The sequence below is a fragment of the Chaetodon auriga genome, chromosome 19, assembly GCF_051107435.1.
Source record: "Chaetodon auriga isolate fChaAug3 chromosome 19, fChaAug3.hap1, whole genome shotgun sequence".
Taxonomy (NCBI): Eukaryota; Metazoa; Chordata; class Actinopteri; order Chaetodontiformes; family Chaetodontidae; genus Chaetodon; species Chaetodon auriga.
This window is the reverse complement of record NC_135092.1, coordinates 5,085,076-5,106,382: the sequence shown is the minus strand read 5'-3', so window position 1 is coordinate 5,106,382 and position 21,307 is coordinate 5,085,076. Positions and strand designations below refer to the sequence as shown.

The window sequence follows — 21,307 nt, the reverse complement described above, 5'->3', positions numbered from 1 at the left end:
TGATGATGATGATGATGATGTCTGTTTGTTTGTTTGTTTGCTTGTTTGCAACTGAATTAACTACAATTCTGTAATTGAATTTGCACCACTAAAATACAGTATGACTTGGCTTGTGCATGAGACTGTGCTGTACCTACTGGGAACTTGTAGACGACAGGATACAAAAACAAACACACACACACACACACACACACACACACACACACACACACACAGAGAGAGAGAGAGAGAGAGAGAGAGAGAGAGAGAGAGAGAGAGAGGAGTACTGAATATCAACAGGAGCCCAACAACAAATGTTTTGCCCTGCAGCCACCTAAATCCATATCATATGACATATTCATTAAACAAAAATGGTCAACTAAATCAATGAAAAGGTCTTTAAAATTACATGCGACTATAGTAGACTATATGACTATAATGTGACATTGGCATGAAAGAAAAACCATGAAAGAAGCTCCTGCTTTGCAAGATTTCATTTTCTGTCTCATTCGAATTTCCTATCACCCATCACCCCCAGGTGTATATATTTCTGGTATATTGTATATTACATACATTTAATGGATATAATGGTCCGTCTTTGTATTTATTTATTTATTTTGTTGTTTCATGAAACATAATCTTTCATAATGAAAGATAACCTTAACCATCATCAATTTTGTTATGATAGTGAAGAAACGCCAGGGGGCAGTGTCACATGTGGTGACCAGAGCGCTGAAAACAGGAGAGAATAACGTCTCACTACTTTATTCCCTCCTGATAACTGTAAGGTAACACAAATTAGAGAAAAAAAACAATACATTAACTGCTACCAAGGCAAACTTAGAGCATTTTCTCTTTTAATTGTGATGGGGTTTTTTTTTTGTTTTTTTTTTTTTAAAAAAAGAACTTACTAGATCTGCACTATAGGCCAAAAAAAGAATAATTCCAAAATAGTCCCATACTCAAGATAATAATAATAATAATAATAAGAAGAAGAAGAAGAAGAAGAAGAAGAAGAAGAAGAAGAAGAAATAATAAATAATTATTATTGATAGACAAGCCGTGTAGATACAATACAGATCACTTCACTGACATCTGTAAAAAGACATTCAAAAAGTGTCATTGGACACTGAGGAACATTTCAAAAGCTCCACTAAAAACTGAAGAACTTTTTCTCACCAAAACGGCAAAAATCCACTTGTTTCAAGAAAATCAATTAAAAAAAAATCAGCAAATTTGACTTGCAGCCTGAAGAACATAAAGGTAAAGGAAAATACTTCAAGTCTGTATATGTTTATGTAATACCTCCCACATCCTCACTGCCTCAGCTGCCAACTAAAAAGACACAAACAGCCAGACTGTTACATCCTTACAGACAAATGACGCGTTTTCCATCACTGGTATAAATACGCAGCATCATTCTCCGTCAGTAGCCCAGAGTCGCAGTTCAGATCCTCTCTGCTGCACTAAACAGTCCAGCAGTCCACTATGCGCTCTTCAAGGTGCGACGGTGTGATGCGCACCAGGCTCGCCACCAAGTAACCGAAGCTCTCCAGACACTTCGAGTTTTCCAACAATGGAGGACACAAACAACACGACAGCCTGGTCTCAGTTTGACAGCCCTTCCAACAAAACCCCCAAACCTGAAGAAGAGGAGGTGAAGCTGAGTTATCAAGTGATCACATCCTTCCTTCTTGGCGCGCTCATTCTGTGCGCAATATTTGGGAACGCGTGTGTGGTTGCAGCCATCGCCTTGGAGCGGTCTCTCCAGAATGTGGCCAACTACCTGATCGGTTCTCTGGCTGTCACCGACCTGATGGTGTCGGTGCTGGTGCTGCCCATGGCGGCGCTTTATCAGGTCTTAAACCGATGGACACTTGGACAGATTCCGTGCGACATCTTCATCTCTCTGGATGTGTTGTGCTGCACGTCGTCCATCCTGCACCTGTGCGCCATCGCTCTGGACAGATACTGGGCGATAACCGAGCCCATAGACTACATGAAGAAGAGGACGCCGAGGAGAGCTGCCGTCCTCATCAGTGTCACCTGGCTCGTCGGATTCTCCATCTCAGTGCCTCCAATGTTAATCATGCGCTCCCAGCCGAGCAGCATGGCAGAGGACAGAGCGAACCCCAAGCAGTGTAAGATCAGGCAAGACCCGTGGTACACAATATACTCAACGTTCGGGGCTTTTTACATCCCACTGACGCTGATGCTGGTTTTATATGGGCGAATATTCAAAGCGGCCAGGTTTCGGATCAGGAGGACGGTGCGTAAAACAGAGAAAAAGAAAGTGTCCGACTCATGCTTGGCGTTATCCCCCGCCTTGTTCCACAAAAAGTCTCCTGGAGACGCGCAGGGCAAGACCTGGAAAAGGAGCGTGGAGCCCCGGCCGCTGCCAAGCGTCAACGGCGCGGTGAAACACGCGGAGGACGGCGAGTCTCTGGAGATCATCGAAGTTCACAGCAACTCCAAAGGCAACCTGCCGCTGCCCAACACCCCGAGCTCGGTGCCGCTGTTCGAGAGCAGACACGAGAAGGCGACCGAGGCGAAGAGGAAGATCGCGCTGGCACGGGAGCGCAAAACGGTGAAGACACTGGGCATCATCATGGGCACCTTCATCCTCTGCTGGCTGCCCTTCTTCATCGTCGCCCTGGTCATGCCTTTTTGCCAAGAGTCGTGCTACATGCCGCGCTGGCTGGAGGATGTCATTAACTGGCTGGGCTACTCCAACTCTTTACTGAACCCCATCATTTACGCGTACTTCAACAAAGACTTCCAGAGCGCTTTCAAGAAAATAATTAAGTGTCATTTCTGCAGGCCGTGATGGTCATTCAGGTGAAAAGAGCAGCAGCCCGAAAAACTAACTGCCTTTTAATGTGGCACAAAGAGATTGTTTCGAATACAGAATGATGCTGAAACTGGAAAGAGGGCTCATAATGATTACTGTCGGTCATCGCCATCGTTATCAATATTGAAATATTCCCAGAGATGTCTGTAGCCTATGCATAGATAAAGCTGTGATCGTTTGATTGAAGCTCCATGTTCCTCATCCTGTTCTGTAATGTTCAATAAAGAAATACTTTTTTCAGAGTTTTTCAGAAGTCGTGATTTGAAGATTTATGTGGATTGAAGCTTTTAGATGATGTACATTCACTTCATGGCTCTCCTGTGCTGAATGATTAGTCAGTCAGTAGAAAATGAACGGACAATAAAATAATCCATAATGGTGCCACCAATTTAGTTATAATTAATTTAGTTATTGGGCCTAATTGATTAATTATACATCATTTATGAGGCTAAAATAATAAAAATAAAAAATAAAAATCTCTGTTTTCAGCTGCTGTTGTTGTAAATTGATTCTTTGGAATTGGGACTATTGGTCTGTTGGTGACAATCCATGATGTCACCTTGGCTCAAAAAAAATTGTGATGGGTATTTTTCATTATTTTCTAAGATTTTATAGCATAAAGTTAATTCACTGACATAATAAAGAGCTTTATGGATAATTAAAATATATTTATTGCAGCCCAACCCTAAATCTTCTTGTATTTCACACCACATGTTAAAATAGGCTACATTAATACTGTGACAATTAAAAAATTTGAAATTAAGGATCCAATGAGCAACCAGGAGGCGCATTTACATTTACATTCACATTCATATTCACATTTATGGCATTTAGCTAAAGCTCTTATCCAAGGTACCGTCCCATACAGTATATAGGCTACTATATTTTCTCATGAAAGATCTGAAATTGGTCGTTTGCCATCTGCACAGAAAACACCCACGCTGCTGTCTCAGATCTCCTTTTAGGTTATTTTATGACTATCAGTGTTTTGAGGTATGCTTCCTCCAGCATCTGCAAACTATATGTATGTGCATGGAAATGTTGGCATTGAACATCTGGCCTGCACTACTGCAGTGCTCTCAAGCAAAGGCACACAATGAGTTTGAGCAGAAAATACACTCTGTTTGGCTTAATGACCCGAATGACCCATTGGTGGGTCATTACACACTCCTGCCATGCAGGTAAACACTGTGTAAATCAACAGAGCTTTATTTCAAATTTTAGTGGTGATCCCAAAATTTGTGAAAAATACCAAATATGTCAGGCTGAATTTTGGGGATGTGTGTAGAAACCCACTGCGCAAAGGGACGTCCATACGACGTCCAATTCGGGTCATCTGAAGGTGCAGAACGTTACTCCAGACGGCGTCTTTTTTAGATGTCTTTTGAACGTCGATTTGTGACGTCCATAGTACGTCCATATGGGAGCTAATCCTAGTCCTAATGTGGTCTTTGGGGGACGTCTTTTCTACGTCAAATTATTACTCATTTTAGACATTGATTTTATACTGTGCTGCTTCTAGTTTCTATGCATACCTGTAGTCCCATTGTAGAAGGTGGCATACTGTTCCAGGTTATTTTCCTATTGCTTAATTTGAATATCACCAGCAGATGGTAACTGGAAATGCAAAAAGGCATCCAGTTAAAACCTGCTGACAAGCCAAATGAAGGTACAGTAAAATGAGCAGGTACAGGAAACTGTTTCCTACCTTCTGGACTTAAGACTACAGTCAGGTTAACAATAAATCACAATCCAATCCTTTTTGTTTTTCAATTTTAATTGTAAATACAGAAAATCAATCAGCCCTGGGTGACCGGGAAGCCCCCCCCTCCAGTCCTTTGGGGTGCATGCTTCAGATGGTGAGCAGGCATGGTGCCTTATGAGTTCTTGAGTTGCCTCGCTATCGAACTTCATTACTCCATCTGCACAGGTACAAAAAGACAAATGATAAGAAATATGCACAGACAAACTGCATTCATACACCAAATCAGCATATCTGTAAGCAAAAGTGTGTTGCTTCTGCTATGCATCCACCAACAATTCTGTATTAATACACAACCATCAGCCATTGTAGAGAGATGGCATTGTATTTTAAATGTTAACAGGGAAGTTAATGTTTCGTGCTCTGTAGCCCACTTTCTCAGGTCATCTTCAAAGCTGCTGATCGCTTCAGCTTCATTATTTGATTCATTTTCAGAGTCAGTAGAAAAATAGTTCACATCACTGTCAAAATCCAAATCACATGATGTCTCAGGGACACTTGTTGAAGTGTGTGGGGCCTCAGACACACTGCTGCTGCTGCTGCTGCTACTGCTACTGCTACTACTACTACTACTACTATTCTGTATCCCAGACCCAACATCAGTGCTCTGATGTTCATCTTCGCTGTCAGAATAACGCAGAAGTTCATCCATGTCTCTTTTGCGTTTACGCCATTCTCTCTGTTTCATAGCCATCTGTAGATACAGGTGCTGAATGATTAGTCAGTCAGTAGAAAATGAACGGACAATAAAATAATCCATAATGGTGCCACCAATTTAGTTATAATTAATTTAGTTATTGGGCCTAATTGCTTAATTATACATCATTTATGAGGTAAAATAATAAAAATAAAACAAATCTCTGTTTTCAGCTGCTGTTGTTGTAAATTGATTCTTTGGAATTGGGACTATTGGTCTGTTGGTGACAATCCATGATGTCACCTTGGCTCAAAGAAATTGTGGTGGGTATTTTTCATTATTTTCTAAGATTTTATAGCATAAAGTTAATTCACTGACATAATAAAGAGCTTTATGATAATTAAAATATATTTATTGCAGCCCAACCCTAAATCCTCTTGTATTTCACACCACATGTTAAAATAGGCTACATTAATACTGTGACGATTAAAAAATTTGAAATTAAGGATCCAATGAGCAACCAGGAGGCGCATTTACATTTACATTCACATTCATATTCACATTTATGGAATTTAGCTAAAGCTCTTATCCAAGGTACCGTCCCATACAGTATATAGGCTACTATATTTTCTCATGAAAGATCTGAAATTGGTCGTTTGCCATCTGCACAGAAAACACCCACGCTGCCGTCTCAGATCTCCTTTTAGGTTATTTTATGACTATCGATGTTTTGAGGTATGCTTCCTCCAGCACCTGCAAACTATATGTATGTGCATGGAAATGTTGGCATTGAACATCTGGCCTGCACTACTGCAGTGCTCTCAAGCAAAGGCACACAATGAGTTTGAGCAGAAAATACACTCTGTTTGGCTTAATGACCCGAATGACCCATTGGTGGGTCATTACACACTCCTGCCATGCAGGTAAACACTGTTTAAATCAACAGAGCTTTATTTCAAATTTTAGTGGTGATCCCAAAATTTGTGAAAAATACCAAATATGTCAGGCTGAATTAACTGGTGCTCATTACTGTGTATCTGTATGTAGAATGTTTAGATCAGACGTAACAGTGCAGTCAATAAGACTTTGATTAGATTATTTCTCTCTATCGACACCATAATTCTTCAGTGAAGAACTAACTGTAGCAGAATATTCTGTGTGACCTGTGAAAAGAGTGAAAAAAGACCATTTTAATAACCTTAGAGTTTCATAAAGGGAAATAAAAGGTGTTTATAGGTTAATATGTATGTATGTTGTGATTGTGAATTTTAATTTGACACAGTAGAAAATTGGATCCCCTGCAACAGAAAATGTGTCACGCTTCTCAAAGTGTCTTCAGACAGCATCCTGAGCTCCACCTGCACACTGATCCTCTCATCACATGCGTGTGTGGATCTGCTGTATCTCAGGGCTGACTGGGAAACAAAGACGATCCTTATTACAGTTTGGAAAATTGCATTTCGTCATTCAAGGGGGTGACACTGACACGGAGAGCATCTCAGATGGGGTGGGCGGGCAAACGGACGGACAGACAGAGGGACAGACTCACAGAAGGGGAGACAAAAAAGCAACACATTCGTCACCATACACGAGCGGTCATAAAAAGGTTGCTGTTGAAGCGGTCAGGGTGCTTCTTGTAGCGCCTTGCTGCCCTTTTCCTCCATCACTCACAGCCTCATAACATATAAGTCCATCTTAAAACAGCTGTGAAGGGGACACACAGATGGATGCTGGAGAGGTGGTCGCCATAGCGACATATGGGAGATGCAAACTCCGGGGGCCGAAGGGGCAATTACCTGATCAAAGGCCCGCTGCGAGGTGTGTATGAGGGCCCCACAGCTGGCAGCTTTCCTCAGACAATAAGCAGGTGTAGTTTTTATTCTTTTTTTCTTTTGGGCTCACGGTGTTACACAGTGACTGCTCCTGTACTGTAAGACCAGTGTTCTGCCGTCCTCTCTCAATAAGAGTGCAACAAACTTGGTTCTTTTTAAAGTTGGTTCAAGTCCTCAACAGTTTTTTATTTCATCTTTTTTAATTCTGTAAGGTTATGGGGGTTTTTTTCCACTCGGAGACGTTCATAAATTCTGTTTCAGCTTGTTCCACAGACTCCATGATTTGTCATGGCTGCATCATTCCATTGAATAGAAATATTCTAGATGTTTGTAAAAGTTCAGCCTGATGGATTTGGTATCTTTGGACACTTTGGGATGTCCAGAAGAATTTCAAAGTTCCATGAGTTTGAACAGTGCTTTCCTGCCTGGCATGAGTGCTTACCGCCAAAAGGCCAGATGTTAAAGGTTAATTCTGGTTGTGACTTTGTGAATTACTGAGCTCAAGGAGCACGGACACATTGCCAGGGCCGAAGTGCTTTAAATAGTGTAGAGATATCGTGGTGACTGAAAGTTATTACTTGGTGCCAGCTGGAGGGCAAGCACTGGACCCCCAAACCTCCCCCGTAGATCCACCACTGGAGCGGTGTATGACATGATTTTACATCTGTAAGAAACACTACATTGGTGAAACATCAAAATCCATTAAATGAAGAAATCTGTACACATGAATAGCAATGAAAATAAATTTCCTCATTTTTCAGTATAATTCCTGAAAAATTCTCATTCAATTTGGAATTTTATCTTGTATCAAAAAAAGTGTATTATTGGACAGCTGGTACAAGAATAACATTTTATTAATCACCCCATTTGAAATCTGATGTCCTCCTTTCGAAACATATTGAATATTTATGAAAATACAGAATTCCTGTATTATAAAACTGCAATTATACTGGATGCCATTCAGGAGATTTTCTTTTTCACTCTTTTCCAGGATAATTGTTTGACCCAGTCAGTCCCCATGAAAATGTCTTGTGGGTAAAGTGTGTTTTTATTACCATCATAAGAAGAGGAACAGAAAAAAAAAACCCATTAGAACAGATGCATACAGTGAATATCCTGAAATCTGAAACATCTATTAGCAAAAAAATGCAAGAGAAATTTATTTCAAGTTGCTCCACAAATTCTGTCCTCTGCTACCTCACAGACTGAAAACAGACATCACCGTACAGTTGTGTGATGTGATGAATGCTCATAAACATGGGGACTTATAACAACACACAGAAAATGGAGTCTGATATCAACAAGTTCATTTAATTTACATCTACACTGAGTGTCTGTTTGCCTTTACTGAGTGTGTTGTTGTGTGTCAGAGCAAAAGGATTTAAAAGAAAATGGACGGACGTGATATAAAGAGCAGTCCTGGGGTGGATGGACTTTCATACAGGAGCGTTTGTTTCCTGTGTGAAATCAATTCTTTCAACCCAAACCATGATTTCTTTCTCTTATCCACATTCTTAAATATCCCATGATTGTCACAGGAAACAGAAATACAGAGCTATCGTGCTTACAACCAATCACATTACGATCTTTTGCATACTAGTTTTAACATTGAACATTATAACATGTTCTTGCACTGCACACGGCCACAACCACAGCTCAAGCAGCAAGGACCCCAGACAACAGACTGACTGAATGAACACTGGGAACAGACAACATCAGCCCAAAACAGCATCAAGTGAGAAGAGTCAATGACCCAGAGTCAGTGTATGACCGCAGAAAGATTAAGATATGACGAGGACTGGTTGAAACCCTGGTGCTTAAATACTGTGTAGGCAGGTGAGTCTTGATTGAGCACACCTGTGCTCAGGAGGAGAGGAGGCTGGGCCCAACCTGTCGGCCACGCCCTGCAGAAACACACACTACAGACAGGGAAGAGACAGACAGGAGTCAAGAGGAGGGAGGAAAACACAAGAGGAAAAAGGAGAGGAGACGGCAGATCAACCCCATGACAGCAGAGTAAAACCTGTCTTTTGAGGAAGGCATAAAATGCAGCTGAAAGCATTGTTTAAGCTGCTGAACCGGAGGAATGAAATCACCATCATCATTCTGACAAATGAAGGCAGATGTTGTCATCTCAGTTTGAAAGATACAGGTGTTTAACAGGCCTCGAGGGTCCCATGACAACATGTTATTGAGCTGCATTATGGGAAGTGTAGGTATTTTGGAGCTCAACCTACAAGAGGGACTAAAAGTGAGGATATCCTGGCATCTGCTGCCTCAATTTTGAATTTTTCTTTTTAAAATCTATCTCTTGCATGTCAGCCAACTTTATGGAAGTGACATATTAAATCACACCTTTTCAGTGTTTTCCTGAAAAGCAAAGTGTTCCAAGAAATATAGAAAAAAATATACCTAACAGCATAATAAAGTATTCGACAGCATTGAGCTGAGCATTGTCATCTCACACCTCGACTGTCTGTAAATCCTTAAAAATCACAGAGAAGTCAGTAATATAGAAACAGTTCAGTCTCAGTTGTGCACAACAATTGTGCTGTCTCTCCGATGCCCATTCCTGAAGTTTTACTGTCTCCAAACAACATGATTTCAACACCAATAACAGAAAACAAAAGCAGGATAAACAACAACAACAACAACAACAACAACAACAACAACAACAACAACAAAACATCTTGATCTGCTGACTTTTCCTTGATAGCAGACAGATTCCATGAAGTCACTTCAAAATGTGCAAGATGACACTAAAACACCGTAACACTGTTTGAATGTGTCATCAGCGATGCTTGTGTATTCTCCAGGTTTGTTGTCTGTGTTCCTCAGAGACTGCCGCCGAGTGCACTTGGCTGTAAATCAGCCTGCATATCGGAGGAGGTGAAGAATGTGGATTAAATTTCATCCATACGCTCTTGAACTGTTCAGTCATGTTTCCCCTGCAGGACTGCCAGTGGCGCTCTGCTGTCAGAGGAATTACGTTACGGGCTTTCAAAGCCTCGCAGGACCCAAAGAGAGAATAAATCCTCCTCGTCTTTTTTGGATCTCGTCTTGGAACTGTTGCTGGTAATAAGCTTTGAGGAAAACAGCAGAACATGAGCTGCACATCATTTTCTTAAGGAGGGAAACCTCCTTTCATTGTACTTGTATATATTTTTTATGAACATATATGTGGCTTTCAAAGCAGTGCTGTACATTCAGCAGCCTTGCAGAGTTACCGTAAAAAAAAGTGAATGAGTATTAAATGATTTGTAGAATTTCTATGTGATTGCAACATCTTCCACTTGAGCCAAATGAGATGAAATGTGGTACAGACTGTGCTCATCTCTGTGTCGTAGAGTCGGAACTGTGGGACATTAAAACTCTACACATTGAGGCTATAAGATATAATTTTTTAAACTAAACACAAAACAGAAAATGTACTGCTGATTATCACAGTCTCCAGAGAACCAACTGAAAACTCCTCATTTTAAGGATCTCATAGTTTCCCCTAAATTCCTTGATAGGAACTAACATAAGATGTAATGTAATGTTCAGTCAGTGCACTCAGTGCAAACATCAAATAGTACAATCTGCAGTTTTGAAAGAGTTAACTTGTGTCTCTCCACTGATGAAACTTGTGCTGATGGGATCATGCCAGACATGGATTCCTTGTCATGCACCAGTGTCTCTCTTGGAGCTATAGGCAAACAAATGAAGCCTCTGCTGTGAGGTCGTCATGTTTCATTGGGCTCCTCCAACAATAATGAAGTCACGACTGATTACGTGTACGTCTTTACTAAATTAACTTCAGCACTCCAAGGGCTGGACTTTTGTTTGCTGCTCTGGTCCTGCATTTGACCTGAACTGAATTAAAAGGAAAATATATTTTAAATCTGAACTCCAGTGATCAGGGTTTCTCTTCAGTATTCTATTATTAATCTATCTAACTGCTGATGTTAAATACTGTTACAGGGCATGGATTTTGTCAGGTATTGAAATTTAATTTTGCAAATCTGAACAGACACAACTTCAAATTCTGTACTAACTTTTCAAATAAAAAGAAACATATGAACATACAGGTTTACTCTCTTTCTGAGACTGAGATAAGAAGAGTGATATGAATCTGCACATTAAGCATTGAGAAATGTAAAAATGACACTTTGTGCTTTCTGAGGGAGTTAAGTGCTGCAGCTATTTATTAGCAAACTATGTTGTTGTTCATTCACAAGCTGCTTTCTTTTCTTTTTGCCATCCTCTCTTGAATCCTAAGGTCTGGTCTGTTTTTGGTTTTGTAAACCTGACCCAAATGAACCTGCAGCAGGTGTCGGCGCTGTCACTTTGTTGGCTTCATAGTCAGTCAGTTTAAGTAGGACATGAAACAGACGCTCACTGTTTGTTGTCTTGCTGTTTGATACCGTCTACAGGTGTTCCTTGTCTTCTCTCGCTGATTCAAGAAGATAAAAGTTGACAAACAGCTTCGTCATTTGGTCTGGATGTGTCAGCCGATCGCACTTGTTGAGAGGGTCATGGGGGGCTGGAGCTGATCCCAGCACACATGGATGAGAATTGGGAAATTATTACACCTCTAGGAAAGTAAAACTCTATTTTTGTGACCAGTTAATCCAATGGGTTTGGGACTGAGTGCCACAGAGGGAAGTCAGAAAGTACTGAGAGGCAGACTAAGGCATTGGTGGTTTTGGTCTTTTTACCTACTAAGTACACAACTCAACAAAATCTTACAAATGCTGCAACGCAGGTCTTTTTTAGATATTTTACTGCAGAAATCTTAAACATTATGTTTTGAAATTCTAACTGCTGTTTCACTGTGACAGACATCAGAGCAGACTGTGAAGCTTGGAGCGGGGAGCAGAAAGCTCTGGACGTTCTCACACACCGTCCCTTCATCAACACAACAAGCTTCCTGCAGTGAAAGTGATATCTTTCAGCTGCAGCCTGATTCCATCACTCTGTTCATTGGGCCACCATTACAGGCATTGGACTGCTCCCATGTAGCCATTTGGTGGACCACTAACAGAGAGGAACACTGATGGACTTAATATCAGGAATAAGAGCTCCTCAGGGGTTATGTTGTATTAGCTGGTCCACTTCAGCGGGAGCCGAGCAGGCCGCTTGTGACATCCTGGTGATGAGGTTTTGCTCGCAGCTGCTGAGACATATAACCAACAGTGGCTACATCGCTAAAACAAGGCGACTTCACTGATTAGAACGATATTCACAGCCTGATAATCGCACTTCATTATTCAGTCACGTATGGTCTTCAGGCAATCTCATATTTTCTGTTTGGGAGTGTGTTTTCTCGGTCAGTAGCAAGGGACTGTCAATGTTGTTTCAGTCCACACAGAAGCTGTGCAAGCAGTCGCTGGGAGCAGTTCACATTTTTCATGTTTTAAATCTTTCCCTAATACAGATGAACAATGCACACTCATACTCTGGAGCCAGGCCATCACGGACTAAAGAGAAGCAACACATCCTGAACTGCTTGCTGAGAATGTACTTCCTGGAGCTCCTAACTGGTAGTTTGCATATAAAGTACAAAGAAAATCTTACAATCTCAACATCACTGATGTTTCATAATTATAATAATCTTTACAAAGGCAACAATAATATATTTTAATAGAGCATGTTTCAAACCCATGAAACAGGAGAGAGGCTGACTAATGAAGATCAGGTAACACATTTTCTTTGTGGAATTGTCGTAGAGCTTTCTGGAATAAAACCCTCTAAATTCTTGTATACATTTGCTCATTTGTATGAGAAAGACGTCCTCCTCCTGCACATGCACAGTGTTCATGAGACAGTATCTGCTGGTCTGCATACATACAGAGCAATTTCCACTATATATATATATATATATATATATATATATATATATAAAACGTCATGTTAACAGAAACATGATGTTTAAAATTAGATGTTAAAGTCAAAATTAGATTTACTTTCAACATAAGAAGAAGCTCTTTTACATTCTTTTTAGGTTTTGCTCCAACTCAAGAGTGGACAGAGTGACACCTTCCCATGGACGATCTTAATGATGTTCTTTCAGAAGTTTGGTCGCCCAGGACCAAAAATAATCCGTTCTGATCTTTTGTGACATGCAAAATCAAAGTGAACAAGGCTTTGTGCACACTTGCATACCTCAATTTTACAAGAGAAGCACTTGCTTTGGTGTCATGCAGAGGGGACAACACTGCTTACAACGACCATTTCCTCTCACTGTGACTGTAGAGATTATGAGGACAGATGCAATTACCAAGAATCAGCACTTTGAGTCAAGGGCTTCTGGAACAAACAGCCATTTAAAGAGAGTCAGGGTCAGATTTATGATCCGGCAGACTGACCGCTATCAGTCAAGTCTGTTCTATACAAAACTGCTTAGATTCTTTTCAGGAACAAAGACACACAGTGTAATTAGACAACATCTGAAGATTTATTTAGAGGTAGAGGGGATCGTCCACTAGTCTTTGCTTTGATGGTTTGATCCGAAGCTCCTCCAGTCCACATGTTGAAGGGTCCTTGGGCAAGACATGAAATGCTAAGTTGTTTCTGATGGACAGGCTCCAGCTCCATCGACTCCTGGTGTGTGTGTGACTGAGTCCTTTTACCGCCTACAGGATACTAAAGTTACAGTTCTTACTCTAGTTCCACCTGCAGTCCACCCGAGTGATACAACTGTGGTGTGTTAAGGATGCCTAACCAGCCTTCCCTCATGATGCTTCTTACTGTCACAGCACTGGCGCCAGGCCGAGAGCATCCACTCCAGCCGGGACTTCGTCTGACGTCATCCGTCATAAAGGCAAATAAAGCAAGAAATTAAATAAGAGGGCACCAACGCTAATTCCATCACCCAAACTTTCATCGCGAAATAGTTACGACCCACTGACTGAAATGAAAGGTGTGATAATACTATGTTGACCCCGAGCAGACTAATCACACCAGTAGCATAAAGGCAATAATAGCTCCAAAACCACTGAAGAACCAGAAGAACCTGATAAGCCAGATACCATTCTGACTGGGGACTCTGAGCAATCATGTAAGAATGGCAAAGATCTTTTGACATTCTGTGAAGGAAAACTGGCTCTGAGGTCCTGAAATGCAGCATCCAGATATCTCTGCAACACGCATGTACGTAACATCAGAATTGCCACTTCTTTGCTTTTCTTTCTTCTTCTTTCTAGCCATATCCTCCACACTGCACTTTAGAATAACAGTCCTAGGTGCTACACATGCATATGATGCATTTAAAAACTTAACACCAACCTGCTCTTAAGAAATTCAAGTCAAATACTTTATTTTAAGGACCTCTGCCTGCAAGAAGCAATACGATTACAGTCGGCTCATGCATAGTTTGTACCACTGTGTGAAACATTACTATGGGCATTTGAAAAAGGAGATTGATTTGAGATTTGAGATGAAAACCCTCAATTAATATTATTCAGATCTAGGACACAAACCCATTCATATTCATCCTTGCATGATATTCCCTGATTTTAATGTAATTCCTGCTACAGTATATTGTTACAAATGTCTTTCCTGCTCAGCTTACAACCAATTAAGAGACAATGCTGCAGTGCATGTGCAGATTGAATTAACAGGCTTTTAGTATGGAGACAGCGGCATCAGTAGCAGACTTAAATACAGGAAAGACTAAAGAGGCATGTCACGCCAGGCCTCGTTTTTCACCCAGGCAAGCAGAGAGCAACCAACAACCATCGACTGACACAGCTTCTCTCATGAATTTACAAACTACTGTGAATTATAAATAAGAGGCCTGTTGGGAAAACATGGTTAAATATTGAAAGAAAATTAACGTTAACAGCTTGTTAGGGTCAAGGTGTGGATGCCACCGTTACCATATGAACAACAGACAGATGTTAGCTGTGTTGTGACAGGGCTACCTGAGAGAATGATCAATCTGTGCTCATCTGAAAATGAAAAGTTAAATTGCCATAGAGTGAGAGGAAAGACAGAGACTGTAGAGAACGGTGTGGAACAGGGAGGGACCCTGCCATGGAAAACCAGCTCAGGAAATGCCTCCTATTTGGTGAAACAATGGGCTCTGCTACAGTAACTACACTGCAGATATGAAAACATGACAGAAATATCAATTATTAGCATACAAGAAAACCAAACCAAACTATTTACTTGCTGTCTATGTTCAGGACTCAGTCATAGTTCAAATGCAATGCAGTAAAAAGTTCTGTTAACTTCTGGTTTTAGTTGTGGAATGCAGGTAAACCAGGTTTTTCACACCATGTCAACTTTATATCAGACTTCTTTGATTATGCCCTGTGAAATCTCTTAACCAGTGCAATTAATCAACTCATCTTTTATTTTGACCTCAGTGTAAATAGACTTAAGTCAGGTCAATCTGTCTCGTTCTCAAATTCAGAGCTATGTCAGAGTTCCTATTCATGAGTTCAGTCATGTAACGTCAAGCAAATTTTCAACATTTTGAGTGATACACTCGTATCTGTCTGTTAAATATAAAGCTGCAGACAGTATCTTTAGCATGAACACTGGAAATGGGGAAACAGCTAGTTGCTCTGTCAAATGGTCACAAAATCTGCACCAGTAAAGCTGACTAGATTTTTTAAGCGCCACAAAAGCTAAAATATAAAACAACAAGCTGTTTCACCTGGGGTTATGTACTGGACTACTGTCTTGACTGCAACTTGAAACCTCTTTGAGCCTCCACTGATTTCATGGAGCTGCTGAATCTTCTCATTCTTGTCATTTAATCTATAAACAAAAGCCAATCATGCAAATTTCCCAAAATGCCAAACAATTCCTTTAAAATTATGAGCTAACCATCAGTTTGCTGACTCAGCAAGTTTTGTAATGATGTAACTGTTGAAGTAGCAAATGCATCCACGATGAAAATTATAAGTTGGATTAACTCAAAGACAACATGACATTTAAATTATCAATACTTTGAATTTTCATCCAATAATGGTCCTTACAATTGTGGGTTTTCTCAATTTCTTTGGGGTTAAAGGTGCATATGTCAATACCAACAGACAGTTACTATTGACATTATATATTCAGAAATAAATATCTGGAAAATAAAACTCTGAAGATGACCCTAAGGCTCTGAATGATGAGCATTTATCAGGTTGTGAAGGACAAAGCATACAAAAAGAAGCCTTTCTTCAAGCTCAGCTTTCTTTCTTTTACCTCCAAAACACGTTTCAGAACAGATGTGAGGTTGCAAAAGACATATCCACCGTGGGCCTGTCACACAGTGCTCCCACCAGGCTGATAACCCCACTCTCCAATGGAACAAAGCATAATTAGGGTTGGGATGTTCAGTTCAAACTGTAACTTTCTTGCAGAGGTCTGACACAAAGTCTGGTACTTTTTAAAGGACAGTGTATAAATCAATTCAGTTCAAAAGTTGAACTTCATTTTTGGAAGTTTGGAGAAACCTGAAAGTATTTGAAATTGAAATATTCATCTACATCTTGCAAGTCCACAATATATTGTGTATACGCAATTTATAGTTTTCTAAACAAACATGTGATCGTCCCTGATAATTATCAGTCCATCAGAATATTACGTTTTTGGTAACCACTACAGTCTTCTCAATCATTGACAGCTCCAGTCATGTTCTGCATCAGAGGTCAGAGAGACGAGTGTTCAAACAGGATGACTTTCGATTGGTTGGAGAGGCTGGAGAGCCTGGAGGGCCTGAAAGCTCCAATCCGAGAGTACACATCTGCATCTGAGCAGGCGCCCCACGACAGGTGAGGGCTGGGCGGGGTGGTGTGGATCACAGGTAGAGGGAGAGGGAAGGCCAGGACAGGAGGTGTTGGAGGAACAGAAGCTGGAGGGTGGAGTGGTGGTGGAGGTAGTGCAGGAGGTGGGGGGAGTGGCAGCGGGGGTGGAGAAGGCACTGGTGGGGGTGGAAGTGGGGTGATGACGGTGGGTGTCACCGTGGGTACAGTTTGGACAGGTGGAGTAGCTTCAGGGACCGTCCCGTTCTTGGTTGGCAGGTCCTGACGTGGTGCTGGGTGTTTGAGGGTGTAGGTGGCGGAGTGGAAGAAGCTGTAGTACTCCAGAGCGTGCCTCGCCCTGGCCAACCTCAGCCTGCAGGACACATCAATCACAAATCAAGTTGTTTTCTGTCTTTTATTTAACCAGGTAAAGGTCTCATTGAGATTCAACGAGTAGTTGAACATTTCAGGTTCGATGACAAGATCCATATAAATCTCATGTCTTTGTCACAGAGTAAGTTGTTGAGTCGGTGGAAACTTCATAAATTGTTTATGGTAAATTCTAACTCATTTGTCCCTCTTGTAAATGCACCAGTAATACCTTTCTTCCTTTCTTTGTATAGAAAATATTGCATCAGTTTTGTCCCACCATCTTGCAGCACTAGCGTCTGTCTGTCACTAGATAAATTAATAATTTCATGTGTAAAATTATTAATTTATCTAGTAATAATTTATCTAGTCACAGGCATATAATTCATGTCACTTGTGAACAGCAGATCAGCGGCACAGATGGCTTCAGAATTATTTCTAACTATACATCATTCATTTCCAACACGCGTTGCTCTCATTTTTCATGCAGTCCTGTTGAATAACACATCTTTTGGCACTTTCATGGCACAGAATAGAAGCATTATCAGTGATTAGATACGTGCCTGTTGCAGTGCTCTCGCTTTCTCGCTCTGAATCTGGATCTGAACAACAATCTCTAAAAACAAATATCTGTGTCAGTGCTAGGTTGCGTATGGATGCCAGCACATTGTACGGATGGCATTTACGAGCCAGACTGCCTCCAGATGTGGTCAGGCAGATCTGATCATGTTGCGATCAATGAAAATGGATGGTGCAACATACCTGATAAGCTATAGCTTTCTCTTTCGAGTTACGTTGCCTATACTATGTATATGCTTCCATATTTGCAAACAGACAGTACAAAGAGTAAATGGGGTAAAAACAGCAGAGAAGATTCCCATGTGGATGATGAGGCTGGTTGGTTACATCATGTGTTCCTTGGTGAAGTGTACACACCTGTGTCTCAGCTGTAAGAGTCTGTACAGCAGTAGCAGGATTACAGCTCCAGCCAGCGTCACCAGAAGCACGGCCACCCTCACATCCAAGCTCCAGCAGGGTTTCCCAGCAGGTCCAGGTGAGTTGCAGGTCCTGGGCGGCGGTGGTGTCTGGAGGGGTTCCTCCATACCCCGCTTTGAATTGACGATGGCCTGGAAGACGGGCTGAACGGTGTCCTGCAGGATTGAATGCTGGTTTCTCAGTACAGCAGTCTGAGGCTGGGGAGGGATCTGGAGAGAGGTTCTGCTCGTGACCTGATGTCTAAACTGCATCGCTGCCAGGTTTGAACCAGTGGGGACGAGTGGTGGAGTGTTGCTGCATGTAAATTATTTCCCCATGTTGAATACACTGTGAAGTGTCAGCAGATGTGTCCAAGGAGGCAGCTTCAAAGGGCTGTCAGATTCTCTAGAACATAAAAAGTTGTCCATCATTGCATGTTTCAAAACGAAGCCTTTGTGTGGTTTTCCATTCATGTTCCGTGTGTCTTTTGCATCTTTTAACAGTTCGGTGTAAAACACCGCTATTTTCAGATACAAACAATAAAAAAAAAAAAAAAAAAAAAAAAATAGGCACTTGAAGTGCAACAGAGCAACTTAACACCATCTGAAAATCCTGTTTTTTTTTTGTTTTTTTTTGTTTTGTTTTTTATTATTATTTTGTTTTACCTCCATGGTTTAACTCATCCTTCTGCAGTGATGTACAATTGTACTCCAGCATGTTTAGTACATGGTGACATCACTGTGGTCACAGGTACAACAGAGGTGAAACCAACTTTAAATATTTAATGAAACAGGGCAGTGAAGTGACTTTCCAGGCTGGTGTTCAGTTGAATTACATACAAAATAATAGGATTACATTTTTTATTGTTATCTCATTATTTATTATTCTAATTACATTATGTAGTGCATTACTATGTACTGCTAAACATTCAGCATGTATTAGTGATTTCAGAGAGAGAAAAACTTAACAAGGGACACATTTGACTGGAAATACAATTGGCCTGAAGAAATGTAATAGCCACCTCACTGATGGTTACAACTGTTGTGTGTGTGTGTGTGTTGTGTCCCTGTCCAGAGAGCTCAACGCTCAACACTTGAGTTCATTTCCCTCCTAATAACCTCCTTGAAAAGCCCATTTTTAAAATATTTCAAATTGACATATTTTCACCTTTTAAATCAACATGGTGAGCTTGATAGCGAATAAAAGCCTTTGGATCATTAACATTCATTTAGAGAGCATCATCACTTACTCGGAGTTGTGTTTGTGTCCACCTGATGAATGCAAGTCCAATGTTGGCTCACCTTCGGCTCTATTTTTGGTCTATAACAACTCCTGAGGGAAACATCTGCCTCTTTAATGGCTTAATGCTCCATTGTGTCCATCACTAACTACGTCTGTGACAACTAAACCATGAGCTGAAACTGTAGAGCTCTGTAAAGCTGGGGGAGCAGCATATTCCCATTAGCATTGCCATTTGATACACTGTTTGCATCCATGTTTACTGGCTATCAGTCTTCTTTCTCAAGGCCTTAGCAGGAACATAACAAAAGTTTCCACTTGTGTTACTGTCAGCAGAACCGGTGTTATGGACCAGGCCAGCCCATCCAGGAATTAAGCCTTCTTAGGAGAAATCAGCATAATTATTACTACTTCTATTATTATCATATTTTTGTAAATGGATATGTGTGTGCTTTATTTACATGTTTTTTATTGTGGGATGAAAGTCTGACAGAATTTGCTCTGTTTCTGGTAATAATGTCCACCGTCTGCTGGTGATCTGACTGGTTTTCAGTTGTGTTGTGTGTAACACAACGTCAACCTCTCAAGACTTTTTCTTTTTAATTGGTATGATACTTCACTTCAGCCAGCGTCTGGCTAGCTTGGTTTAAGTATTAGCAATCCTGTTTCTCTGAGAAAATGCTCATAAGAAATTAATGTACCAACAGCTCATCGAATGAAGGTGCAGGTGCAGCAACACTACAAGAATCAGCTACGACTCACAGTCTTATAGATTCCAGTAATGAAACAGGAAGTAGCGTTGATGCTACCACCACCTAGCAATTCCACCTATTCTTCACCGGGTTAAGAAGCATCTGAAACATTAGATGAAGAGCAGTGATCATTGGCGCGAATGACAAATTCCTAGTTATTGCCATTACAAGAGTTGTGGATCTGTGCCATACTGTAACACTGATGCAAAGGTGAATCATAAAAGAGGCAGTTGGTGATAGACTGCGTTTTCATAGAAAATGGGAGCAGATTTCTGTTTAGTCAGTTTCACTTTATCATGTACAGTAATGACACTCCTAAACAGCAAATAGCAAGTGCAGACAACTGCAGCCACCACCGATTTTTCGGTTGTATACTCTCAAAATCGAATACTTTTCCTGGTTTCTCCAATGTTACTAACTCCAGCTTTAATGGTACCTTGAGGAGCTTTTACAAACAGTGTCATTCACCAAAATACACTGTGTGAATCCTTGAGATCTAATAAACAATTTCAATATGTTTTCTTCCTCATATAGCATTTGCAAAGCCTATTATATATATATATAAAAAAAAACTGAAGCTGCAATCATGACTCTGCCCCTCTCACCTTATATCTTGCAGGCGATTGTTCCTTTTCCTTCCTTGATTTGTTCTTTCATTCAGCGTTTGGTGTCTTCAGCAGCAACATCTTTCCGATGAAATGTTTTTTCTTTTTTTGATTTCTATACTTCTATACTGAAGACATACTGAAACTTGACCCCAAAACTGAGGAACATACCACACCTTGAACTCTGTACCATTACAGCCCTTGTATCAAGTTTGTGGGTAAATAGACAGAAAAAAAAATATTAATATTCACAAAGAATTTGCAACTTACTTTAATTTGACGATGAGGTAATCGGCACATTCGTTAGCAAAACAAATGTACAAAATAGAAGAACAGAAGAGTTCAGGAGCACTGCTTAAAAACTGTGTGGCTTTCCAGGACCAAGTGCGGAATTCTGAGCACACACCGACGAGAGGAAGCCAGTGAAAACAGCAGGAAACAGTGGACTTCCCTAACACACAATACAGAGATGTGATTGGGGAGCACTTCCTATCACCATGGTTACAGGAAACTGGTCAAGGATGATTTTTTTTTTTTTTTTTTTTTTTTTTTGTAAGGACTTTGCTTTGAGTTGAGTGTGG

At 40.8% G+C, this 21,307-nt stretch overlaps 2 protein-coding genes across 3 annotated transcripts; one reads left to right on the top strand and one right to left on the bottom strand.

Annotated features, from left to right (window-relative positions):
• Positions 1–1,416: 1,416 nt before the first annotated feature.
• Positions 1,417–3,068, top strand: htr1ab (5-hydroxytryptamine (serotonin) receptor 1A b). Its single transcript, XM_076758274.1, has one exon. It carries the CDS (start codon positions 1,556–1,558, stop codon positions 2,804–2,806), a length of 1,251 nt encoding a protein of 416 aa, XP_076614389.1. The 5' UTR covers positions 1,417–1,555; the 3' UTR covers positions 2,807–3,068.
• A 10,446-nt stretch (positions 3,069–13,514) lies between these two features.
• Positions 13,515–21,104, bottom strand: LOC143338168 (uncharacterized). Of its 2 annotated transcripts, none has more exons than XM_076758384.1 (3): positions 20,997–21,104; positions 18,092–18,535; positions 13,515–17,159 (listed from the first exon to the last, which is right to left on the bottom strand). In XM_076758384.1, the coding sequence occupies exons 2-3, from the start codon at positions 18,400–18,402 to the stop codon at positions 16,694–16,696; spliced, it is 777 nt and encodes a 258-aa protein (XP_076614499.1). In that variant the 5' UTR covers positions 18,403–18,535; positions 20,997–21,104; the 3' UTR covers positions 13,515–16,693. The 2 variants fall into 2 exon arrangements, with proteins under 2 accessions (XP_076614499.1, XP_076614500.1); XM_076758385.1 differs by lacking the exon at positions 20,997–21,104 and adding an exon at positions 20,727–20,911.
• Positions 21,105–21,307: the final 203 nt, after the last annotated feature.